Source organism: Puma concolor, chromosome D4, assembly GCF_028749965.1.
Source record: "Puma concolor isolate L17-30 chromosome D4, mPumCon1.1.hap2, whole genome shotgun sequence".
Lineage (NCBI taxonomy): Eukaryota > Metazoa > Chordata > Mammalia > Carnivora > Felidae > Puma > Puma concolor.
Window position 1 is genome coordinate 32,869,553 of NC_141679.1, and position 27,578 is coordinate 32,897,130.

At 38.6% G+C, this 27,578-nt stretch overlaps 1 protein-coding gene and 1 pseudogene across 20 annotated transcripts in view; one reads left to right on the plus strand and one right to left on the minus strand.

The window, feature by feature from the left end:
- KDM4C (lysine demethylase 4C) overlaps nt 1-27,578 on the plus strand; it is a 440,224-nt gene that overhangs the window by 30,882 nt on the left and 381,764 nt on the right. For 18 of the 20 annotated variants that reach the window (XM_086685236.1, XM_086685237.1, XM_086685231.1 and 15 more), the window contains 3 exons: nt 7,066-7,227; nt 14,567-14,742; nt 22,662-22,776. In XM_086685236.1, coding sequence (XP_086541362.1) covers nt 7,084-7,227; nt 14,567-14,742; nt 22,662-22,776 — 435 coding nt within the window. In that variant the 5' untranslated portion in view covers nt 7,066-7,083. Of the gene's footprint in view, nt 1-7,065; nt 7,228-14,566; nt 14,743-22,661; nt 22,777-27,578 lie in introns of those variants that run through there. The other 2 variants (XM_086685249.1, XM_086685251.1) reach the window with 2 other exon arrangements.
- Nucleotides 15,600-17,085, minus strand: LOC112849704 (prolyl hydroxylase EGLN2 pseudogene; annotated as a pseudogene).

Genomic DNA, 27,578 nt, shown 5'->3' on the forward strand with positions numbered 1-27,578 from the left:
CAGGCTAGAAGGCCAAAATCAAAGTGTCAGTAGGGCCATGCTTTCTGTAAAGGATTTGGGGAAGAATCTGTTCTGTGCCTTTGTCTTAGCATCTTATATTTGCTGGCATTTCTTGGTTTGTAGCTGCATGACTCCAGGCTGCCTCCCTCTTCACATGGTATTCTTCCCTCTTTGTTCAGCCCTTCTCCTCTTATACAGACACCAGTCATATTGGACTAGGGTCCGCCCTCATGAAGCATGACCTCATCTTAACTTGATTACATCTGCAAAACCCCTGTTTTCAAATAAAGTCACATTCACATGTATTAGGGGTTAGGTTTTAACACATCTTTTGTGGGGACATAATTCAACTCATAACAATGCCTGACTGAGGCACTCTGCAAGTAGAAGCTTACTTGGCTCACTGTGAGGCCCAAAGTGGGTGAGCTTCAGTGTTGTAATAGAAATGCCAGACTTCCAGGGTGCCTGGGTGGTTCAACTGATTAAGCATCTCACTCTTGATTTCAGCTCAGGTCATGATCTCAGGGTCATGAGATTGAGCCCTGTGTCGGGGCCACGCCCCAGTGTGGAGCCTGCTTGGGATTCTTTCTCTTCCTCTCTCTCTCTCTCTGCCCCTCCCCAGCTTGCATGCTCGCAGGCTCTCGCTCTCTCTCTTTCTCTCTCAAAATAAATAAATAAACATTTTTTGAAAAAAAAAAAAAAAAAGAGAGATGCGAGATTTCCAGCTGCCTCTGGTGGACTTAGCACTTGGGAACTGAAGTAGAGTAGAGTAGTCACACCTGTTCCTTCTGGACCTTGACTGCTCAGTTTCTTTTAAAATCTCACTGTAGGGAGGGAGGAGTGAGGGCTGGCAAGGATGCCTCCAGTGTTCGGGCGAGTGCACATGAGGAAGCATAGGGGAGTGTTCTCTTCTAATATCACATGACTGATAATTGTGCCTTAGTTCATTTTCTTTTTAGCTTAATTATCTGCTTAAATGGTGAGTGCTTTATCTCTTAGGATTGCAGTAGATCCTTAAGTGTTCTCTTCCGAGGCAGTTAGCAGTGCAGACCAGTTCTGTGGGAAGGCGTTGTCTAAGAAAATAATACCCCTAAGATGAGAACCATCCGTTTTTATGTTTTTCATAGAAGTTGCTTAAATAAGAGAACAGAAGTTGGAAATACAGGTGTACACAGGAAAGCAATATAGGATATAGATTTACATTTAGCAGGAAAGTATCAGCCCTAGTTTCTTTTTTTATTGCCAAATAAAGATACATGATTAAAATAAGAATAGATGTTTGTCCTTCATGATAAGGTAAATTTTTTCAGAAAAGAAGCTTGGGAGAATTACAGAAGTATGAATTAGTGTTAGGCTTTTCTTCACTTAATAAAAAAGATCTTTAGCTCATTAAGAAAAAAATCTTAGGGTATTTACCAGAAATATGACTATTTGGTTTTGGTGGTTTATAAAAACATTGAAGGCTAGCTCTGTAGAAGCAAAACAACAAAGTTGTCATCACAGTATTGCTGTTACTCACTTTGGGGATTCAGTCTCTAAAGAGGGGGAACGTTGAAAAAATGATCATTGCATCACCTTCAGCTGAAAATCATAGGTATATTCTTCCCAAAATATAACAGTCTTTTTCTAAGAATCATTATTGCAAGAGCATTTTAAACCTACTTTTCTGCATGATTCAGAGAAGTAAAAGTAAAGGAGAAAGAAGGGTGGCTGGGAATTTGTGCAGCATGATTAAATTTGGTAGTGATAAATGTGGATTAGGAAAAACTCAAGGAACAGAAAACTTATAAGTTACCTTTTAAGGGTAAAGAATGTAAGGAAGCAACCCAAAAATGAAATGAAAATGGTTATTAACGCCCCCAAAATGATCAGTATCACTAGTATTCAAAACAAAAACAAACAAACAAACAAGAAAACCCAGAAACTTGGGGCACCTGTATGTTCATTTGGTTAAGATCTGACTCTTGATCTCTGCTCAGGTCACGATCTCATGGTTTGTGGGATCAAGCCCCACATCGGGCTCTGTGCTGATAGCGTAAAGCCTGCTTGGGATTCTCTCTTTCTCTCTCTCTGCCCCTTCTCTGCTCTCTTGCCTCCCCCCCCAAATAAAGAAACTTAAAAATAAAAAAGCTTAACAATAGACTTTTTTGCCTCTCATTTTGGCAAAGATCAGGGTGGTGGGATTAACGTTAAATTTTTAGATACTTTAGTACATTTCAAATTTTATGATGATCATATATTAACTTTATAGATTGAAAAAGGTCTGAAATATAAGCTAACCAGGTCTTTAGTATATGTACCTGATTTGTAGGTATAACTAGTTTTGTGTAGTCAAGGAGTAGTGACACCAGGAGGAGGCAAAGTATGTTTCAAAGGCCAGGTAGCAAACTGGGCAGAGATTTAACTCTGATTGCTACTAATTCTCTGCATATATTAATAGACCTCTGGCTTCAGTTTCTTATCAGAACCATTGTTCTGTATTTTAGGCCAAAAATCTTGACTTGTCTGTTTCTCTCACTTCTATCAGGAAATTCTGTTCCGAATATATCTGCAATCTGATCACTTCTCACTTCTCGCTGCTGGTCAAGTCACCATTTTATTTTGCCTGGATTGGTGTATATTGCCTCTGTGCTTCCAATCTTGTCTTTGCTTGGTACAGCAGCCAGAATGATGCTGCTCACTGCTCTGCTTAAAATCCTCCAAGGGAGTTACCTTAGAAAGCCGTGTCATCTCCTTGAAATACCTGTTAGAGTAGCAAGAATGGGAATGTACAAGAAGGGGAAGAGCCCCAGATTATTTCCCCCAAACTCTCTCTTCTCATCTTCCCTGTCACCATTCTCTTTTTCTTATGAGTGCTAGTCACACTCACATCCTTGCTATTCCTTGAAGAGCCCAAGAGGCTCCTTGCTCTTACTTAGTTCAAAATGCTTTTCTTTCAGGTATCTGCATGATTTATTCCCTCTCTCAGGCCCCTGAAATGTCTTCCCTCACCTACCCTGTATAAAATAGCTACTCCCTGGTTTCTTCTACAGAGGGCTTATGACTTATTTATTGTCTATTTCACTCCACTCCTTGTTAGGGTTTCTCTTCATCCTTCCTGAATGCCTGCTCAGCAGTTAGGCCTTCAGTAACTGTTGAGTGACTGGCTAGATTTCTCATTTCTTCCCTAGTGGCTTTTTCCTCTGCTGGAGAGCTATGCATGCCACCCTTGTTCTTTGGCGAGGGAAAAAGTAAGGCTCTCTTCCAGGTACCAAATATTTCTACAAAGGTAATCTGGGAGCTTCTTCCCCCTTTTCACTGCACAGATTTTTGTGTTCTATTATTCTTTACCAGTCAAGCAAATGAGTTTGTTTTCTAAGTAACTTTCCTGTGTGTGAGATCAATGCTTTCCTTTTTCCTGCATTTGGTATCATTTTATGTATATACTTTAGCATTTTGTCATTTATTTCTTCATTTGGTTGGCATGTAGTTATTATAGCAGATATTACAAACCAGGCTGGATCCCAGACTGGAAGTTAGGGCTTAAAGAGACAGAGAGTCTGATTTTCCTTTGAGGGGTTTAGAGTTTCAGCGTATGGTCAGAAGTGTCAACTGTTGGGACAGGCAACTGCTATAAGGAATGCAGAGAGGGAGGTCAAAGCAAACGGGATGGTTCACTTAGGCCTACTTGAGAAGGGTTGAGAATCTTGCCAGGTAAGGAGGTAGCTAAAGGCTACTGTGATGGTAGGGAATGGTTTGGGCAAAGGCATGGAGAGTTCTGGTTTGTTAAGAGAAGAACAAATCGGTGCAAGTTGTTGGAGCTTAAAGTATAATGCAGGCTGTGGTGAGGGACAAGGCCCTGATAGTTATGTAAAGGCTTAATCTAGGCACTTCTTAAGGATTATGTGTATCCTGTATAGAGGTTAGACTTCCATCCTGCAACCCATGGATTTGGGCATATGTATCACATATGAAGGGGAATAGGCGAGGACGTGGCCTGGAAGGTTTTTTCTTTTCCATGCCTCGTCCCTGAGGCAAGGAGAATATTTTCTGTCATGTATTAATATATCTATATCCATGCAGATTATTTTCTCCTTTATATTAAGTTAATAGTGGGTGGCAGGGTTTAATTTTGATTCTCCTCACATGTACTTTTTGAGATAGATGCTTATTTAAACCTTTACTGAATGATGATCACATCTTTATCTGTAGCCCTGATCTGTTTTAACCTCTTATTATCCCATAGCATGTTTTCATCTTTAATTTTTTTTTAATTTTTTAATGTTTATTTATTTTGATAGAGAGACAGAGAGCGAGCAGGGGAGGGACACAGAGAGGGAAAGACACAGACTCCGAAGCAGGCTCCAGGCTCTGAGCTGTCAGCACAGAGCCCGACACTGGGCTCAAACTCACGAACTGTGAGATCATGACCTGAGCCGAAGTTGGACGCTCAACCGACTGAGCCACCCAAGCGCCCCAGCATGTTTTCATCTTTATCTATTCCATCCTGTCCCAGTTTTTCTTTTTGTCAGGCAAATTAAAATTATTAAAAAAAAAAAAAAAAAAAGGAAAGCTTTGTTCTGAGAGTATTTGTGGTTTGGATTGTCAGATGCCAGGCACTGTTACTGCATCTGGAAGTGGGATGGGGCAGGACTCCTTTCTGGGGCAGGCAGGCCAGTGCTTCTTACTCAGTTTTGCACTCCATGTGTATTAGGTGATTAGTAAATGTTGAGGGAATCATCCTGACTATTGTCAGCATAATTAAGTTCATATTTTTATAGCACAGTCTGCTACCTACTTTTTTACTTTGACATCCTGTAAACTTTCCTCTTTTCTTTTTTCTTTTCTTTTCTTTCCACTTTGCTTTGCTTTGCTTTTCTAATTTACATCCAAGTTAGTTAGCCAATGATTTCAGGGGTAGATTCCTTAATGCCCCTTACCCATTTAGTCCATCCCCCCACCTCTCCAGTAATCCTTTGTTCTCCATATTTAAGAGTCTCTTATGTTTTGTCCCTTTCCCTGTTTTTATATTATTTTTGCTTCCCTTCCCTTATGTTCATCTGTTTTGTCTCTTAAAGTCCTCATATGAGTGAAGTTAATGATATTTGTCTTTCTCTGACTAATTTCGCTTAGCATAATACCCTCTAGTTCCATCCACGTGGTTGCAAATGGCAAGATTTCATTCTTTTTGATTGCCAAATAATACTCAGTTGTGTGTGTATATATATATACACATATATATACTGCATCTTCTTTATCCATTCATCCATGGATGGGCATTTAGGCTCTTTCCATACATTGGCTATTGTTGATAGTGATGCTATAAACATTGGGGTGCATGTGTCCCTTTGAAACAGCAACCCTGTGTCCCTTGGATAAATACCTAGTAGTGCAAATACTGGGTTGTAGGGTAGTTCTATTTTTTGTTTTTTGGGGAATCTCCATACTGTTTTCTGGAGTGGCTGCACCAGTTTGAATTCCCACCAGCACTGCGAAAGAGAGGATTCTCTGCATCCTCGCCAGCATCTGTTGTTGCCTGAGTTGTTAATGTTAAACATTCTGACAGGTGTGAGTAGTATCTCATTGTGGTTTTGATTTGTATTTCCCTGATGATGAGTGATGTTGAGCATTTTTTCATGTGTCTGTTTGCCCTCTGGGTGTCTTCTTTGGATAAGTGTCTATTCATGTCTTTTGCCCAGTTCTTCACTGGGTTATTTGTTTTTTGGGTTTTGAGTCTGATAAGTTCTTTATAGATTTTCAGTACTAACCCTTTATCTGATATGCCATTTGTGAATATCTTCTCCCATTCCATCAGTTGCCTTTTAGTTTTACTGATTGTTTCCTTTGCTGTGCAGAAACTTTTTATTCTGATGAGGTCCCAATAGTTCATTTTTGCTTTTATTTCCCTGGCTTCTGGAGACATGTTGAGTAAGAAGTTGCTGCGGCCAAGGTCAAAGAGGTTTTTGCCTGCTTTCTCCTTGATGATTTTGATGGCTTCCTGTCCTACATTGAGGTCTTTCATCCACTTTGAGTTTATTTTTGTGTATGGTGTAAGAAAGTGGTCCAGGTTCATTCTTCTGCATGTCACTGTCTAGTTTTCCCAGCACCACTTGCTGAAGAGACTGTCTTTATTCCATTGGATATTCTTTCCTGCTTTGTCAAAGATTATTTGCCCATACGTTTGTGGGTCCATTTCTGGGTTCTCTATTGTGTTCTGTTGATCTGAGTGTCTGTTTTTGTGCCAGAACCATACTGTCTTGTGGATTACAGCTTTGTAATACAGCTTGAAGTCCGTCCTATAATCTTTTCTAAGCTCCTAACAAACTAAACTCTCTCTGTCCTTACAGTACTTCTAGGTATTTTCACTGCTTGGAATACTCTTTCTCTTGTATGGCAAACCTTACACCTTCTAATAAGTCTTGACTGTGTTCCTTTCTGGGGAAGTCATTTCTGAGTAATTTAGGTGGAGTTAGTTACTCCTGCCAGCGTACAGTTTTGTGTTGAGGTTTGTTCTGCCTCTAGACAGTGAGTTTGGATGGTGAAGACAAACCTTATCCATTTCTCTGTCTCCAGTACTTTAGTCTGGTGCTTGGTAGTTTTGCTGAATGGGTAGTTTGTAAATTGTTCTGGGAAAGATTATGACAAGTGGAAGTACACCTAAAGTCAAGTCTGTGCTGGGGATGTTGAACATTGTCCATTCACTACTCAACCTAGACTAGGCCTTTATGCAGGTGCATGTATGACCGAGTGTTTCAGAACTGGTACATAGAAACAACACCTTTTGTAAACTTGTGAAGTTAGAAAATTTGTTCTTATTAGGAAGGATTTTGAGTAGGCAAGTAATACAGTCAGGTCAGTGATTGAATCACAGAAATAGGAAGTTGGGAGGAGGAAGATTAGAGGCTGGCTTTTCCCCCAGGAGTCCAGGGAGAGATAAGGAAGTCTCCTCAATGATGTGGTAGAGGGAATGGTAAATAAAGGAGAAGAGTTACTCCTGGGAATGCTTATATGCTTTTTGGGAGAAATGACCGCCAACCTTAAGCACACAATAATTCAGTGCTGATGACTGCATCATCTCCTCTGCAGAGACTGCCCTAAACCATCATGGAGGTGGCTGAGGTAGAGAGTCCTCTGAACCCCAGCTGTAAGATCATGACCTTCAGACCCTCCATGGAGGAGTTCCGGGAGTTCAACAAATACCTCGCGTACATGGAGTCTAAAGGAGCCCATCGAGCGGGTCTTGCAAAGGTGATTATCCTCAGATCCTTTAAGCCAAAAACAATCACTTGGCCTTTCATTTATGCTCTTAGTTTTCATGATATGGGAGATTGTTTATTCCAAAGGAAGATATTTGCAAATTTTTTTCTTGTTAACCATGCAGGGCATTTGATTTCTTCACAGAATAATTATCTTATTTTTCAGTTAACTATTTATGCTAGGTTATGTTCTAGAGATTTTTTTTATTTTAATTTAAACATTTTTTTTTATTTAAACAAAACAAAACAAGAATGGCTCCTAGAAACCAAAGATATCCATGTACAGGGCTCCAGAGGGGTGAGAACTATTCCTTCAACCCTAGGTGACCACTAATCTACTTTCTTTCTCCGTAGATTTGCCTGTTTTCATTTCTTTTCAGTTACTTGCTTAGCAAGTGTGGAGAGTGCTTGCTACATACCAGGCCTGATGCCAGGTGCTGGGGGGTATGATGGGATAGAACAGACCATGTTTCTGCCCCCGTTGAGCGTATATTGTAGTGGTAGCCTCTTTGGGTGGTGAAATAAGGACATTTAAGCAGAGACCCAAAAGATATAAAGAAACCAAGATGTGGGGACACAAAGAATAGCAGGTCCAGAGGCCTGGAGGCTGACCTGAGCTTCAAGTGTGAGAGGAAGGTGGTCTGTGGAATTGGGGTTTAATGAGCAGGGGAAGAGGTTGGTAAGTAAGGTGAAGGGACCAGATCATACTGGGTTTGCCTGGCCTTAGTAAGGATTGGGGGTTTATTCTCAGTGCAATGGGAAATATTGGTGGGCTTAAAGCAGAGGAGTGGAGGACATGGTGGCTATTTGTATGTTTGTTGTTTTTGTGTCATTATTTTGAAAATGTCACAATGGCTCCTGCATGAAGAATGGATGTGAGGAGACAGAGTGGATACAGGGACTCCTGCCAAGGGTAGTTGTGATATACTGAGGGTCACAGAAAGCACTGAGGAATGCATTGCAGGTTTGTACCCATAGACCCAAAGTTAGAACTCTGTTTTTCTTAATGTTTATTTTTGAGAGAGACAGAGACAGAACATGAGAATGGTCGGGGCAGAGAGAGAGATGAAGTCACAGAATCTGAAGCAGGCTCCAGGCTCTGAGCTGTCAGCACAGAGCCTGATGTGGGGTTTGAACTCACAAGCTGTGAGATCATGACCTGAGCCGAAGTCGGACACTCAACCAACTGAGCCACCCAGGTGCCCCCCCCAAAGTTACAATTTTGTAAGAGAGATCTTCTATATAATTCATCCTTTGATCTCAACCTAAGATGGATTTTCTGTCCTTTCTATAATGGAAATATATTTCAATCAGAAAGCTTCCCTCATAAGAGGCTGGGGGTGAGGGAGGGAAAAATTTTACCTCAGAAGAGTATATTTTATTGCACTTACTTCATTTTATTATTCTAAATGTTAAACTTGTAATCTGGGTTTCTATAGATTTGTCAGCATCACCTCATAAGTTCCTGAGCCCTGTCAGAGCCTGCTCAACTGTATCTGGGTTATGGGTTCTCCTTGGAATCCCCAACTCTGAGGGGAGGTCCAGTAACATTAAGAGCAGATATCAGAGGAGAGAACTTCCAGAACTGCAGGGGTTGGTGTTCAAGTCCTCCTGCATCTGGATGCTCCTGCTTGTGCTGGCATCTATCCCCTGAGGTCTGTCAGTTTGTTATGTATAGTTCAAGTCCCTCCTGAAAAGGTTTAAAATTTGGTGATATGAAGTAGAATGAAGGTTTATTAGAGGTGGGTGAGAGATAGAAAAGGAAGCTAAAGATAAAACAAAGAGAAAAGTAAAGAGGTTTATAATGAATTTCTCAGGTGAGGAATCCTTACTTTAACCTATTTATTGAGTTAGCTCTTAAAGAACTCCTTTATGGAACCTCAACACCGGATTATCTTTGAAGAGAAAAATAATTCTTGAGTTGAAGAGAATGTCATTTCAGAATCATTTGACACATATAATTTTGATCATAAACTAGTAGTGGGTTAGCAAGGATTTGGGCTTTATTTAGGTGGAGGGAAATTGGGGGTGACAGGTTGTCCCCTTCTCTGGGCTTTGAATGCAGCCCTTTGTCCTGTTTTTCTTGCTTTTTGTTTCTTGAAAACATAGATCTTACTGTGTTCCACTGAGATTAGTGAGTGTCCTGTGGTAGGGTGGCACATTTAGTAACATTAGGAGGGAAAGTAGCACACACACACCCTCACAAGGGAGTTGCAGGCTCACAGGGTACACTTCTGCTGCATTATGAATGCATTATGAATGGCATTTGAATGGCAATTAGTTTCTGAATGTTGAACAAAACACACCTGAGTCTAGACATTTTTTTTTTTTTTTTTTTGAGGGAGAGAGAATCCCAGAAGGGGCAGAGAGAGAGAGAGAAGCACGGCTCACCCAAAGCAGGGCTTGAGCTCACCAGAAGCCAGGCTCGTGCTCACCTAAAGGGGGGCTTGAGCTCACCCAATGTGGAACTTGAAGTCATGAACTGTGACATCATGACCTGAACTGAAGTCAGATGCTTAACTACTGAGGCATCCAGGCACCCCTAGACATTTTTTTTTTTTTAGTGAGATTTATTGACAAAGTTGGAGAAATTCATTTATTCAATCTTGTGATAATTTTCTTTTACTTATACTAGGAATACAATGAACTGGTTTTTTTTTTTTTTTTGGATTTTTTTTGTGGATTTTTTGGCCATTTGTGTTATCTTTTACATGAAGTCACATAAAGTCAGTTTCACCTACTTACCTTTTTTTTTTTTTTTTTTTCTGGAAGTTGCAGCAATAGCAAACGTGTAAAACTTCACCAAATCAAATTGTAAAAATCAAAACTATATTAATGCTGCTAGTTTGCTTTGAGGTCAAGTCCTGGAGACAGAACCACTTATGAGATTCTTTGTTAATGCACAATTTAATGAATTGCTCTTAAAATATGATTTGGAGAAAATGGTTCATTAGTTCCAATAGTAGTGACTTTGGCCTTAGATTTTTCTTTAATCAACATTTTTTAGATTTATACTCTGGATTTAATTTTTATTTCCATAGTGAGAGATTTGACACCCTGACTTCTATGTAAAAGGTGGTGGTCAAGTTGGGAAAGTAAAGAATGTCAGTCTCTTTAAATTAAATGTAAAACTTACATTGTTTTTGTGGAGAACGATTATGATGAACCTTTAATTACATATGAAATGGATAAAATTATTCCACAACAGTAATCTGGACATAGACTACCCTGGGCTATAGGTTATGCACATTACATAATTTTGTGTCCTTAAAGTGTGAAGAAAGATTGTAAGATGCACTGTTCTTCCCCTTCCTGCTTCTTCCTCAGTAGGTAAATGGTGATAATAGCAATTTATTTCAACGTAAGTAGTACAAATACAGATTTCAGTTAGAAAATTACTATTGGATATCCAGTCCAGGCTGGGATTGGGGAAATGGTGAAATAAAATAACATGTATGTATTCGTTTTGATAGAATAATCAAGAAGGTAAACTTTAGGAGGAATAGTTTTTTCCTTCAGTTAGACTGATTGAATGTAAAAGTTTAACTTTGGAATGTTTTAAAACCCTAAGTATGTTGTGCTTCCATTTCCTGTGTAAGAGAATCTGATGTGTTGATACTTAAAATTATAGTCCAAAAGTAAGATTTTTGTTATAGACCTGAACTTACAAATTTTTAAAGTTCTGTCTGAACATTTTTATCAAAAGTAAGTGTGAACACATACATGAAATATTTACAAAGATAATGTTTAATGTTCTAAATTAAATTTTTCTAAATTTAGAAAATTGCTACAAAACTTTTTTTTCACAAGACAGGAAAATACTAAACTCTAAATATAATATTAATTTTGATTGTAGATGTATTTATTTCTAAACAAGAGCCTGAATCAATCCATGTTTAATTGTTTGAATTACTTGCACTTATTTCTGTTGAAGAAGTTAGCATTTATAACCTTTTTCCCTTTCAGTATATTATGAAGACAATTTAATGTATTTATCCATATCCATTTGGTACGATTATCCATATTCTTTTAAAGTATTGAGTATGGGGGTACCTGGGTAACTCAGTCGAATAAGCATCTGACTCTTGATTTTGGCTCAGGTCATGATCACACGATTCATGAGTTCAAGCCCTACATTGGGTTCTGCGCTGACAGTGTAGCTCCTGCTTGGGATTCTCTCTCTCTCTCCTTTTCTCTCTACCCCTCCCCTGCTGTGTCTCTCTCTCTCAAAAAGAAATAAACTTAAAAAAAAAGTGAGAATAGAGACAATCATATTATATGCTATTGAAAACATATACTCAAGGGGTGCCTGGGTGGCTCAGTTGGTTAAGCGTCTAACTTGTGTAAACAATTCAGAGCCTGGAGCCTCCTTCAGATTCTGTGTCTCTCTCTTTCTCTGCCTCTCCCCTGCTCCACTGTCTCTATCTCTCAAAAAGAAATAAACATTAAAAAAAAACAACAACACATACCCAATACTTTATTTTTCAATGTTTATGTATTTTTGAGAGAGAAAGTGCATGTACATGCATGTGTGCAAGGAAGGGGCACAGAGAGAGGGAGACAGAGAATCCCAAGCAGGCTCCGCATGGTCAGTGCTGAGCCTGACATGGGACTTGAACTCATGAACTGTAAGATCGTGACCTGAGCTGAAACCAGAGTCAAATGGTTAACCCACTGAGCCACCTGGGCATCCCTCTATTCTCACTTTAAACTAACATACCTTGGATGCAATAAAATGTGAAATATCTCTGTATTGCTGATGTAATTAAATTAACTTTAGATTCGACAGTGCCCTGTTGATTTTTTTTTTTTTTTTGGTAGTAAATACTGTCTTTTATCAGCTGTGTAACATTGGACAAATCACTCATTCTTCTGTCCCCGTTTTCTCATTTCATGAAGCTTGACCTAGAGTTTTCACAAAAGCTACTTGCAGGAACACTGTAGATCTGAATATGAAAGACAAAACCTTAAAACACTTATAGTATAACATAGAATGCCTTCATGCTCCAGAGTAGGAAATTTTTTTTTTTAAACCAAAGGTCAAAGCAGCAAAGTGAACAAATTGGATTTTGTTAAGATTAAGAACTTAATGTTTATCAAAATATACTCTTAAGGTTGGAGGGCAAGTTATAGAGTAAGAGAAGATATTTGATATATACACACATATACATATAGATATTTACAAATGTATATATACATGATCCAAGAATAACCAGACTATATAAAGAATTCCTATACATTAAGAAGAAAAAGACCAACAGTGCAGTAGTAAGATGGTTAAGAGTTGAGTAAGCACTTTATAAAAGGGGATATTCATAGGGAATATATAAAGAGATTTCTTTAATAATTAAGAAAATGCAAATAAGGTCCACAATTGACTACCATTACAGAACTTATGAGAAAGACTAAAATTTAAATGATCGGCAATATAAAGTGATGATGAAGATGTGAAGCAACAGGAATGCTCCATACACTGCTGGTGGGAGTTATTGGTAATAACTGTTAAATTTGATCTATACATATCCTATGTCCCAATAATTTCACTGTTAGGAGTGTCTGTGTATACGAGTTTATTTTAGAGAACTGTGTGCTCATATGCAGCAGAAGATGCATGCAATATTATTAATAGCTGTGTTCTTTGCAAAAGTCAATAAACAGAAAAAAACAAGTGACCACTAAATGGTCATCCATTTATGGATAAATATTTGTATGAAGGAATATTGAGTAGGAATGAAAATCAATGAACTTCAGCTATGTAGGTCATAAAATGTGTGTTTTTTTTAATAAAGTTAATTTATTTATTTCTAGAGACAGTGAGTGAGCTTGCACAAGAGCAGGGGAGGGGCAGATAGACAGGATAGAGAGGGAGAGAGAGAATCCCAAGCAGTCTCCATGCTGACAGTGTAGAAGCAGATGTGGGGCTCAAACTCATGAACCATAATCATAGGCCATCATATTTGACCCCTAACAAAAATATTGAGTGAAATAGAAAAGATAAACCTCAAAGAAGATATGTATATATGGATGATTATATTTCTGTACATTTCAAAAAAAAAAAAAAAAAAAACGGTGCTGGGATGCATACCCAGGCATAAAACTATAAACTCCAGCAAGGAAATGAATATCATAAATGCTATGTGAGTGGTTACCTTTTGGGCAAGAAAGGAATGTGTTTGATGGGCAGTTGGAGGTACTCTGGTGTTTGCTTTATAATAATTCACAGTTACATCTTTGTGATTGTGCATTTTATTAATGTGTGCTATGTTTTGTGATTAATTTTTTAAAGTTTATCTTAAAAATTAAAACAATTTCTAAAGGTGAATAAATTCCAGCTATAAATCATGACTTTATAACTTTGTCCCTTCTAATTTTAATCACATGAACATATGTTTTTGGTCTTATTGTTAATGATCTTTTCATTGTTTTTTTTTTAATTTTTTTAAAAGACAATCTTTTTAAAAAATTATTTATTTATTTTAGAGAGAGAGCAAGCGAGAGTGTGAGTGAGGCAGAGGGGCAGAGGGAGAGAGAGGGAGAATCTTAAGCAGGTTCCATGCTCAGCGTGGAGCCTGACGCAGGGCTCAATCCCATAACCCTGAAATCATGACCTGAGCTGAAATCGAGAGATGGACGTTCAACCAACTGAGCCACCCAGGTGCCCCTAATCTTTTCATTGTTAATAACCAAGTGTTTAAATAGTGTTGGAAAAGAGTGGTGTGCTGAACAACCTCATACAGGAACATAAAAGTTGATAATGCACGTCTCTTTCTAACTTTGTGTTCAGTTATGTCATGTAGGTAAGCTCAAATTAGCCATGGTGGGAGTAATTACATCATGGAAATAAGCAAGAGCTACAAACCAGGGTTTTCTCTACCTTCCTGGAAACTGATTGTTAAACATTTACTAACACACCAACCACTATGCTGTTTGCTGTATCGTGTGAGAGGTATTTAAAGAGAATAATACTGACTAAACAAATGTTTACTTATTTTTTATCATATTAATATAGGCATTATTTGAACTTCAAGTTATTTTGCTTCTATGTATCTCTTCATTTTACCTTTAAAATTGAGAGGTTAATAGTATCAACTAAAAAATAAGTTGATAAAAGTATAGTTGATATAAAAGTACTATTTGGTATAGTGCACAATAAATTTTGCTATTTCTAAAAAATCATATCAGTAAGGTGAATATTTAAGAGAATGCAAGTATTTCCCTTCATCTGAATCCTCATTGTTCTTTTACACATTTGTTATAGAAATGCTGAGAAATTCTTTGTATTCCGTTGGAATATTTTCCAGATAATATTTTATTTATTATTTTATTTTTAGGTGATTCCTCCTCGGGAATGGAAGCCAAGGCAGTGCTATGATGACATTGATAATTTGCTTATTCCAGCACCAATTCAGCAGATGGTCACAGGGCAGTCGGGACTGTTCACTCAATACAACATCCAGAAAAAAGCCATGACAGTGAAAGAGTTCAGGCAGCTGGCTAACAGTGGCAAGTGAGTGCATGCAGTTTGCTATTTTTATTTTTTTCAAAGATATACACGAACATGGGAGGAAACCAAATAGAGGAGCTTGTGATGAAAAACAGTGGTTTTCTGCATATCTTCTTTCAGTTTTCATTTAACTGTTCCTGTTTTCTCTTCTTCAGGTGGTTGCCTGATTACATTTAGTTTATTCCTGAGGAAGTTGTTTCTCATTTTATCATCTTATTCATAATATCTATAAATGGTTTTTTCTATATTTTAGTTGCCCTGAAATTTTGATTCTACACATTGTTCATATTTGTTAGGCAAATTTTCTTCTTTGTGTCAGAGTGCTTAAATCTTTTTTTTTTTTTTCCTTTTTTTTGGCAACTCTGAGGTAAACTTTTCTTTCTTTCTTGGCTGACAGGACTTTTCACACCCATGCTCCTCCCAGCACCTTTTTCCTGTCCACACAGTGGCAGCGTATTCCAAAAGGTACCATAGCCATGTGGTTGGGGAGTCACTTCACATTCTAGGCTTTTGGAGTTGGGGGCTTGGGAATACTGTCCACCCCCAACAAATTTTTACCAGCAAGAGGCCATGATATCCCCAGCTCCCAAACCTGTATCCTGGTGGGAGGTGGCAATGCCTCCTTAGCTCTTCACACCTTAGAGAAGCAGGACCACAGAGGGTAAGCCACAGGCCCCCCAGCTCCAGTAGCTCCCAACACTGGCCCCTGCCCAGGTCACAATCCCAGCCCCATTACCAGGCAGAAGAAGTCTTCTCCTTTGGCTTCAGTGTCAGATGAGCCCTCCACACTAGGCAAGACAGAGGCAAAGCTGGAAGTAGCAGCAGTGGCAGAAAAGGAGCAGGCACTGAGATTGGTGGGTTTCTGGGCCAACAGCATGGGGCCAAAGGCTTTCCCAAAGTCAGGGCAAGCTGTCTGTTCATGCAGCTCTGAGAATGGCCAGTATGTGGGTGTAGTTGGCTATGACACAGGTACTTGGACACAATTCTGCTCAGATGCTAGCCGATGGCATACCAGTGATGGCATACCTGGTATCATAGGCTGGTTTCACCTCATGGGGGTTCCGCTGATCAGACCTTCTGATATTGGTTACCACAGTCCAGCTCTCAGGGAAGAATTGCAGTAGCCTGCCATGCACCTTTATGTCCCAGTTCTGATTCAGGTAATAGATAACAGGTGATGCAGTGCCCACTGCCATGTGGATTGTCAGCATGCTTCATGTTCCCCAGCCTATTGACTGAATAACATACCACCATGGCCTTGATTGTGCCTGTGGATGACATAGCCACCTAGCACCCAACATAGGGACAGATTATAGCATCCATGTGGGCCATGAGGACCCCAGTGCTTTGACAGCTAGGCTCATGGCCTTCTGTCCAGGCAGTCTGGTCCCTACAGAAGCTGCATGGTGAAATAGCCCATTGGCTCACTAGCTGCCCATCATGCTGGTGCCCACTCTACTTTAGGACCTCTGCCTCAGCCACCACATGGCCATCCAGTGCTGCCCCTAGGAAGTTCTCCTTGATACAGATGCTGCAGGATACAGTATAGTCTGGGGCCAGGTGCTTGGGCATGATGGATAGTCCCTCCTCCCCACTATTCTCCCCATTGCCACTGCTGCAGCCCATGCTGCCCTTCCCTTTGGCCTCTGCTTCCTGGTTCTCCTGTCTACCCCAAGGGCTACTTGCTGCTGCCCATTTCCCTTTGGGGACCTCAAGCAGGGCTCCCTGAGCCACCAGTTGCTAGTACTGCTTGGTGACCTGTGCTGCAGTGCCCTTACTCTACAGAGGCTGCAGCTCACCACCATCCTGCCTGCTGAAGCTCTCCCTCAGGGGGCTGACTGTGGTGGAAGTGGCTGTGGCCCTGGGAGTCCCACTCCCCACCAAGGCCTGATCAGATGCTCCTGATTGGTGGTGGGAGGGTAGCGGGGGACAGGGCAGGTAAATCTTCACACCAGTCTTGGCCCAGCCAGGATCCAAGGGCTGAGACACAGAACCTGAGAGAGCCTCACTTAGGGACTGTGGCTGGCATGGGTTGGGTTGTCCATGGCAGCAGTGTCTTCATCCCCCCGATATGAAGGACACGGCCCAGGCTCATGGTGCCACCCTCCTCTAACTCGGCCTCCTCCACTTGATTCAGCTGGGGACAGGGTGGCTGAGCCTGGTGTGAGGCAGGGTGAGGCAGGGCAGGCAGCAGAGACTCTTCTTGTGCCTTGTGGTCGCTTGTAGGTCACCAAGTCCTCTGCTGCCCTTAGGGCTTGGGAAAGGACCCATCAGGGTGGTGAGCATTTTTCTCTGCTCTCTGCACTGTTGGTTGTACCTTCTATCCAGTGCCATACACCACGCCATACCCCTGACAGTGTTTAAGTCTCAGATGATAAATTATATATTTAGAAGATGAGTAATTTAAAAAGAAAACCCTTGAATGACTTAGAGGGCCACCATTATTGTATTAGCATTATTGTAATTATACCTATTGCTGTGTAGCAAATTACCCCAAATCTTATAGCTTAAATCAATAAACATTTATTTAATATTTTAGTTTCTGAAGGTTAGGAATCTGGGAGTGGCGTGGCTAGGTGACTGTGGCCCAGGGCCTCTCGTGAGGTTACAGTCAAGATGTTAGGAGGGTGGGGCTGTTATCATCTGAAAGATTGACTATGACTGAAAGATCCTATTTTAAGATTGCTCCACTTACATGGCTATTGGCTAGAGTCCTGAGTTCTTTGCCACATGGACTGCTCTTCATGTTGTGGTAGCTGGCTTCTTCCAGAGCTGGTGATCCAAGAGAGTAACCAAGATGGAAGCCACAGTATCTTTTCATGATCTGTTTCTTGACTATCCCTTCTGTGTTATTTTGTTTCTTACAAGCCAGTTGCAAAGTGAATCCAATAGTTAAGGGGAGGAGAATTAAGCTCCACTTCTTGAAAGGAGGAGTATCAAAGAATTTGAACATATTTAGAAACCGTTACAGTTATTAAGTTACCTTTTTAAAATTTTTTAAAAATGTTTATTTATTTTTGAGAGACAGAGAGAGACAGCGTGAGTGGGGTGGGGCAGAGAGAGAGGGAGACACAGAATCCGAAGCAGGCTCCAGGCTCCAAGCTGTCAGCACAGAGCGTGACGCAAGGCTTGAACCCATGAACTGTGAGATCATGACCTTGCAGAAGTTGGATGCTCAGCTGACTGAGCCACCCAGGTGCCCCTAAATTACTTTTTAAAAAAAGTTTCTGATATGGTAGTTAAGACCCTAGATCAAAACATTAATTTGAAAAAAAGATTTAGAACCCCAAACCAACCAACTAATCAGCCAGTCAAAAAACATTGTCTAAATTCTCTGGATAGGTGTGTGTGAAATTATGCTCTTTGGATGAATTTAGTTTATATCTTTTTAAAAGAAATTTATATTTGACATAGTAAGCACTTTATGGTACTTGAAGAATCTTAATTCTATGTATAATTTTTTTTTAATGTTTATTTGTGAGAGAGATACAGACAGAGTGTGAGTGGGGGAGCGGCAGAGAGAGAGGGAGACACAAAATCTGAAGCAGGCTCCAGCCTCTGAGCTGTCAGCACAGAGCCCGATGTGGGGCTCGAACTCATGAACCCTGAGATCATGACCTGAGCCGAAGTCAGACGCTTAACCGACTGAGCCACCCAGGCACCCTTTAATTGTGTGTATAAAGTTTCTATGGAGCATTGTAGTTATTTCAAAGGAATTGAAATTTTTATATTTAATGTGAGTCCCTTCTTTAAAATTAAAAAAAAAAGTTAACGTCTATTTATTATCGAGAGACAGAGAGACAGAGCATGAGCAGGGGAGGGGCAGAGAGAGGAGGAGACACAGAATCCGAAGCAGGCTCCAAGCTCCAAGCTGTCAGCACAGAGCCTGACACAGGGCTCAAACTGAAAAACTATGAGATCATGACCCGAGCCGAAGTTGGACGCTCAACCGACTGAACCACCCAGGTGCCCTGCTTCTTGTAAATTTTTGATAAGCATTAGTAAAGCCTCATTGTTTCAGATCTCATTAATTGAGAATGTGAAACTTTTATCACTAACTGGACTAGTTTGTATTCAAACTCTTTTAAGAACTCTTTTAACAACTTACTAGTGCAATGCTATTGAAACAAGATTGTGGAAGAAAATTTACCCAAGTTTTTATAAGTATGAATGGTTTACTGTGTTCTGTTATTTATCTTCTAGCACCCATTTCCAGAGTCATTTTTAAAGTGTTAATAAAATAGGTTCATTTAGTGGAACATCTGCTTGGCTACTTTGATATTTTAGGAGACAATTTTTTTTTTTTACATATATTTATTTATTTTTTTTCCAACTTTTTTTTTTTTTTTTTTTTTTTTTATTTTTGGGACAGAGAGAGACAGAGCATGAATGGGGAAGGGCCAGAGAGAGAGGGAGACACAGAATCGGAAACAGGCTCCAGGCTCCGAGCCATCAGCCCAGAGCCTGACGCGGGGCTCGAACTCAACGGACCGCGAGATCGCGCCACCCAGGCGCCCCTACATATATTTATTTTTGAGAAACAGAGTGAGACAAAGCATGAGCAGGGAGGGGCAGAGGGAGAAGGAAACACAGAATCTGAAGCAGGCTCCAGGCTCTGAGCAAGTGGTCAGCACAGAGCCTGATGCGGGGCTCGAACCCACGAACTGTGAGATCGTGATCTGAGCCAAAGTCGGTCGCTCAGCCGACTGAGCCACCCAGGCACCCCAGGAGACAATTTGTACTTGAAAGTAATCAGACTATACTTACTAGGAAATGTTTGTTAATACCTTTAGTAATCATTTATAATCACCACACGAAAAGCTCAAAGTGCCATGGAGTTTCAAAGGAAAATAAGACTTCTGTGGTTGTTAATCAGGATAGGAATGATTTCATTTTATAGTGCTGCTGAGATGGATTTTGAAGATGGTCAGAAATGTTTTCATCAGTTACAAAAGTAACACATTCTTATTTGAAAATTCGAACATTTTAGAAACACAGAATTTTAACACCCAGAGACAATAATTGTTAATAATACATGGTAATTCAAAATATTGATGAGAAAAGAGACTGGAAGACCTTTTTTTCTTGTCATAGAGAAACTTTGATCATCATCTGTAGCCCATGTGATTACCTGAGCATGGTATTAGTTTTCTATTTAGAGGGAATTTAATTTACTGGGCACTTACTTTGTTTATATATCTGTTCAATTTTTGCACAGATGGCTTGTTTGTAGATTGTTCCTGAAGATAGCCATTCAGGTGACGTTGTTTGTTTTGTGTACCACTTTATACACTCAATACCTGGTACAGTATCTGGGATATAGTAGGTACTATTTCAGTATATGTTGATTGAATGATTAGTGCCATGAAAGCCAAAATATACTTGAGGTGGTGTCAATTACTGGACAGATTGTTGTGATTTTCTTAATGACAGAATGTACATTTCTTGACTTTCTGAAGTTTAAAAATGATTTTTAAAAATAATTGGCTCTTTTTTTAGTTGTGAAATATATTATAAGTTGCATGAAAGGTTATTCCATGTTAAAGTTTATTTTTTAGTTGGATTAATTTTGTTATAATTGCTACAATGTTAAAATACTTTTGAGAATTCTCTTTTTATATTTCATCTGCCAATTCCATGTGGAAATTTATTTCAAATGGCAATGAAATGGGTTTCTAGCCTCAATCCAAGGCTCTTGCTTGTTCACTTACAGCTGTACTAGTGTCAAATGGTGTTCATTGTGGTTGTAGGATGGTCCTCAGGTGGGGTTAATTTTCATGGGAGGCAGGAGGCGTCCTCCTGGTTTTTCTGTTCATCTGGTTTCCTTCATTCAGTACATGTCCTTGTATAATGTGCTTGGTATAAACAGTAGACAGGATAACATGCTCATTTGGTTGACAACACAACTTAATCCAACGAAAATCTAGAAACCTCCAACATAGCACTATTATAATAAAACTTTATGGAGGTAAGTAATATGCTCTCTTGTATCACTTACATTACTGATCTATACTTTCTTCTAGGAGTGGAGCTATGTGCTTTACATAATTATGTGATAGCATGCTCACAGTAATTCAATTGATATTATCCTGTTTTATAGAGGAATAACTGAGGTCTGGAGAAAGTCAGTCCTCTGCCCAGGGTTACATGGCTTATATATGGCAAAGCCTGGATTCAAAGCTCTAGGCAGGCTTGTTCTGGACACCCATCTCTTAACAATTGTAATATAGTGAATAAAAGGTTCTGGAGAAAAGGAATGGTTGGATTACTTTTGAGCAAATTGACACTGGATTTGTGGGACAGCTGTGATTGTTTGACAGTCCGTTAGGGATGAAATCTGTAGCCAACTGAGTGAACTGGTCACTTTTTTTCAAGTTTAGAATCATTGCTTGTTTCAGATATTCATAGATCTTAGAATTCATCCTCAGTAGCCAATACTGAACCACATGTTTCCTTTTTAAAGTTATAGGTTGTTAAAAATTGATCATGATTGAGTAGTAAATAGTGTGATAGATTCTTTAGGTCATCTTATAGTGAAAGGTAATTTAGGACTTCTGTATCCAAAGTCCAACAAATTTCTCTGTAAATCGAAATAAACAGTATCTCTGTTACCTTTTTTATCGCTTGAGTCTGAACTCTGGTTAGCTTGCTTAGCTTGTGCCTAGAATTCATGTTACTACTGGAACCTACTAACTGAAGTGGTGAAATACAGTGGAGTTAATGATACTTTCATGCCCATCCCTTTTATTTTTGGCTGTCCTGTTGAAATTCTAATGATTTGAGTAAATCAGAAAATTATTATGTATTTCAAATACAGTTGTTAAATTGTTTGGTATTCTTGCTTATTGCTTAGATAACCAGTTTGGGGTCCCAGTATAGTGTATATTGATTTTGCTTGTTCTACAGTTATTCATTCTAAAATGTTCAGTAGGCTTTATTGGGATTGCTCCTGCTGCTAAACACTCTTTTTACTGCTAAACAAACTGTTTCATTACCTTCTTCATTCGATTTCTCTTTTTAAATGTAGAAATAATGGTATTTTGTGTTGTGTGTGTGTGTTTGTGTGTGTGTATATTAATATAAGATTATTTGTTCACAATCCAAATAGGACAGAGAAGCAAGTGCCTTTCTGTAATTCCAGTGTGAAAGATAAACATTAATATTAATAATATGGTATATATTTTCTTTTTGACCATTTGAGTACAGTTATAGATATTTTTTACATAAATATTATCATAGTATTCTGTAACCTGCTTATTAATTCACTGTGGAGAAATATTAATGTCAATGCATAGGAAGATCTACCTTATTTTGTATTCTGTATTTTATTTAAGCCCTTTTATTTAACTAATCCTGTAAAATTTAGTATAGTATAATTGGTTAAAGATTTTAGAAAATATTTTGAAAGATAAATTAATGAGTTTTTAACTGTTCTCCTTATATATTTGGTACTTTCATGAGAATATTTTCCTTACTAGTCAAAAATATAAAGATATTATAAAGAGTTATTTAGGAATCTTAAGAGTATTCAGAGATCTATGATAAATACATTGGGATATTTACTCACTAGATTTGACAACATGAGTTGTTGCAGTGTTTTCATTTTGATAAGATTTTGTTTAGAAAGTGATTTAAGAAGGGGTGCCTGGGTGGCTTAGTCTGTTGAGTGTCCGACTTCGGCGCAGGTCATGATCTCGCGGTTCACGAGTTTGAGCCCTGCATCGGGCTCTGTGCTGACAGCTCAGATCCTGGAGCCTGCTTCAGATTCTGTGTTTCCCTGTCTCTCTTCCCCTCCACTGCTCGTGTTCTCTCTTTAAATAAAACATTAAAAAAATTAAAAAATAAAATGATTTGAGACATATGGGTGGAGAAAATCTTATAATTGTCATATGGTTTGTGCTCTTTTAATTTACCTTTTGCAGATACTGTACTCCAAGATACTTGGATTATGAAGATTTGGAGCGCAAGTATTGGAAGAACTTAACTTTCGTAGCACCCATCTATGGCGCCGACATTAATGGAAGCATATATGATGAGGTATATTTATAGTGTAATGGATTTTGTAAAGGACACCTTTCCTATTTTTGTTACCATTTTAGATACATGAGAAGTAGTCATTTGTTATGCTTTGTGTGATCCACAATTCCTCATAGGACAAGAAGAAATAAAGACACATCAGGATTTCTGCTGCTGGTATTTGTCAGATTGAAACCACCTACTGGTACAAATATCTGAAATTGTTCAACAGTAATATATTATGTGGTTATCTGGCTGATCTTTAAATTACACTAAAATTTTTTTAAGCAAAACACCTTTTAAAAATATTGGGAAAACAGGAAATATAATCCATTTATAATGCCACCTTAAGGCTAAAACAGTATTTTAATATGTATTCTTCTAGTAGTTTTCCCCTAGTCATTTAAAAAAGTTATATTTGAGGGGCGCCTGGGTGGCACAGTCGGTTAAGCGTCCGACTTCAGCCAGGTCACGATCTCACGGTCCGTGAGTTCGAGCCCCGCATCAGGCTCTGGGCTGATGGCTCAGAGCCTGGAGCCTGCTTCCAGTTCTGTGTCTCCCTCTCTCTCTGCCCCTCCCCCTTCATGCTCTGTCTCTCTCTGTCCCAAAAATAAAAAATAAACGTTGAAAAAAAAAAGTTATATTTGAATAGGTTTATTCTCCTTTTTTTCCCACAAATTGTGAGAATTTTTCTCTTTTTTAAAAAGTACATATTATTATAGTCTTTCCAGTATTATTTATGTGGCCATAACATGCTTGAAATAAACCAGTCCTTTTTGCCTCCTGGTAATACATGTAAATGCTGTTTTTTTGTTTTGTTTTGTTTTTTGTTTTCTTTTTATTTTGAGAAATGTCTTAACTACTGAAAGGTTGGAGTAGTGCGATGAACACTTGGATAGTCTTCATTTAGATTCACCAGTTGTTAATATTTGCCTCATTTCCTTTGTTTCTCTGTTGCTCTGCCGTTGTCTCCCTTTGTCTCTTTCTTTGTCTCTCTGCTATAACATTTGAATGTAAGTTGCAGACATTTTGATAGTTCAACTTTAATTATTTCAGCATGTGTTTTAATATCATCTAATATACAGATCACATTCATGAGATCCTAATTTTGCCAATAATATTTGTAAACTGGGTTTCCTCCAATCTAAATGATCCAGTAAAGAATTTCTCTTTATAATTAATCAGTGATTTATAGAGTGATACTTAGAGGCTAGATAACTGTCCTGTATCCCAGCAGCCTTTCACCCAGTGAATTTACATCCATTGATAATCTTTGCCCGAATCAGTTACTATAATATTTTTAAACTTTTTGTATTTTGAAACATAAAATAAGGTAGAAAGTACACAAAACAGAAACTTAAAGCTTCATAAATTATTGCAAGGTGAACATCTGTGTATCATCACTGACATCAAGGAATATATTTACTAGCATACTAGAGTTCCCCTACACATCCCCTTCACTCATCGTATGTTTTATCCAAAGATGATCACTATTCTGACTTTATGGCAGTCACTTCTTTCTTTTCCTTAAGAATATAGTTCATTATATTCTGTTTCTGAATTTTATATAACCAGAATCATTCAGTGTATATTCTTTTTGTCTGGCTTCTTTCATACCTTATAAACATTTCTAAATTTTTTCTACATTCATTTTCTTTGCTCTATAATATTTTATTGTATGAATATGCCTTAGTGTATTTATTGTTGTGCCACCAAGGGTCATGTTGGTTGTTTTAGTTTTTGCTTTTATGAACAAAACTTTCATGGATGTTCTGCACGTGTTTCCCTGAGCATGGAATGGTGTGTTTATATTGGGTGTATGCCTAGTAGTGGTTATAGGGTATGTACATAGTTAGCTTCAGAAGAAAACTCTTTTCCAGTTTGCACCTTCTTATAGCAGTGTTTTCAGATTCCCCATTGTTCACATCCTATCTAATATTAGGTATTGTTGGTCTTTTAAATTTAGCCATTCTGTTGGGTGTGTGTTGTAGTTGTGGTTTTAAGTTGCATTGTGATTTTTTCCCCTTATGTTCATTGACTGTTTGGATTTTCCCTTTTATTGAGGTACCTTTTTAAGACTCTTGAATATTTTTATTTTGTGTCATGCTTTTCTTACTGCTTTATACTTCTTTATACATTCTAGATATGAAATAGTGGCACAATTTAAAATTTTCTAGTTGGATCTCTAAATTGAAAGGAACATTCTCATTTCCGAATATGGACTAGACATTAGATGATACTGTGGAATTATTGTTGTCCTATTAAATATAATGATGGCATAGTGACTATATTTTTTTATTAATTACAGATACACATTTAAACATATGCAGGTTAAATGACATGGGGTCTGGGATTTGTTTTTAAAATACTTTAGAAAATAAAATGGTTTGGATATAGTTGAAAGAAGATTGAAAAAATATTGGTAATTGATGGCACTAGATGATAATACATGGCATTTTAAATATGTGTATGTTTGAAATACTAAAATAAAGTTAAAAAAAAGAGAAAACATTCCCCATTGCCCTTCTGGGTTTTCATTAATACAAGTAAATTCTGTGTTGAGAATTTGTTTATTAAGGTAGCATATCCTTATGTGGAAAAATGAAAAAATATAGGCAAATATGAAGACAAAAATAAAAATTACCTATAAGCTTACCAAACGGAAACAACCTCTTTATGATTTCCTTTGGCTTTTCATTTTATGTGAGTGTGTATATATGTATGCACGTGATTGCACCTTAGTGTGCGTTTCCCCAAACCACCAAGGAAGTTTTAACAGTTTTTGACTTTAGAAACATTTTCTAATATTGCATTTTAGAAGATCATTCAGTGAATTCTAGTTCCTGCCATGTTTAGATTGCCACATTGTAATTAGTATTAGATTATTGCTATATATATTTTTTATTTCATTTCTAGTTTATTCTTAATGATTTATTCTTCAGTGATAACAGATATATTTTTAAGCTTAACATGTTATGATTACTTATATCTGGGAAAATGAGCACCATTAACAGTTAGGCTTCCTTACAGAACATGGCACCTTGTCTTTTGTTTTTTAAATTTTTTTAATGTTTTTATTTGTTTTCGAAGGAGAGAGAGACAGAGCATAAGCAGGGGAGAAGCAGAGAGAGAGGGAGACGTAGAATCTGAAGCAGGCTCCAGGCTCTACGCTGTCAGCACAGAGCCCGATGTGGGGCTTGAACTCACGAACTGTGAGATCATGACCTGAGCCGAAGTCAGACGCTCAACTGACTGAGTAACCCAGGCGCCCCCATGGCACCTTGTCTTATGAAAGTAGCTTCTGTGGGATTTCCATTGGAATGAGTAAGGCAGAGTAAATACTGTTGACATTTTATATTTGAGACCTAGGGAGATATTTCCAAAGTTCCTAGGCTAGTAGAGGGGCTGCCAGGTGCTCTTATTACCTCTCCTACCAGTTTTATTATTATTTTTTTTTATTTTTTATTTTTTTTATTTATTTTTTTTATTTATATATGAAATTTATTGTCAAATTGGTTTCCATACAACACCCAGTGCTCATCCCAAAAGGTGCCCTCCTCAATACCCATCACCCACCCTCTCCTCCCTCCCACCCCCCATCAACCCTCAGTTTGCTCTCAGTTCTCAACAGTCTCTTATGCTTTGGCTCTCTCCCACTCTAACCTCTTTTTTTTTCCTTCCCCTCCCCCATGGGTTCCTGTCAAGTTTCTCAGGATCCACATAAGAGTGAAACCATATGGTATCTGTCTTTCTCTGTATGGCTTATTTCACTTAGCATCACACTCTCCAGTTCCATCCACGTTGCTACAAAAGGCCATATTTCATTTTTTCTCATTGCCACGTAGTATTCCATAGTGTATATAAACCACAATTTCTTTATCCATTCATCAGTTGATGGACATTTAGGCTCTTTCCATAATTTGGCTATTGTTGAGAGTGCTGCTATGAACATTGGGGTACAAGTGCCCCTATGCATCAGTACTCCTGTGTCCCTTGGATAAATTCCTAACAGTGCTATTGCTGGGTCATAGGGTAGGTCTATTTTTAATTTTCTGAGGAACCTCCACACTGCTTTCCAGAGCGGCTGCACCAATTTGCATTCCCACCAACAGTGCAAGAGGGTTCCCGTTTCTCCACATCCTCTCCAGCATCTATAGTCTCCTGATTTGTTCATTTTGGCCACTCTGACTGGCGTGAGGTGATACCTGAGTGTGGTTTTGATTTGTATTTCCCTGATAAGGAGCGACGCTGAATATCTTTTCATGTGCCTGTTGGCCATCCGGATGTCTTCTTTAGAGAAGTGTCTATTCATGTTTTCTGCCCATTTCTTCACTGGGTTATTTGCTTTTCGGGTGTGGAGTTTGGTGAGCTCTTTATAGATTTTGGATACTAGCCCTTTGTCCGATATGTCATTTGCAAATATCTTTTCCCATTCCGTTGGTTGCCTTTTAGTTTTGTTGGTTGTTTCCTTTGCTGTGCAGAAGCTTTTTATCTTCATAAGGTCCCAGTAATTCACTTTTGCTTTAATTCCCTTGCCTTTGGGGATGTGTCGAGTAAGAGATTGCTACGGCTGAGGTCAGAGAGGTCTTTTCCTGCTTTCTCCTCTAAGGTTTTGATGGTTTCCTGTCTCACATTCAGGTCTTTTATCCATTTTGAGTTTATTTTTGTGAATGGTGTGAGAAAGTGGTCTAGTTTCAACCTTCTGCATGTTGCTGTCCAGTTCTCCCAGCACCATTTGTTAAAGAGACTGTCTTTTTTCCATTGGATGTTCTTTCCTGCTTTGTCAAAGATGAGTTGGCCATACGTTTGTGGGTCTAGTTCTG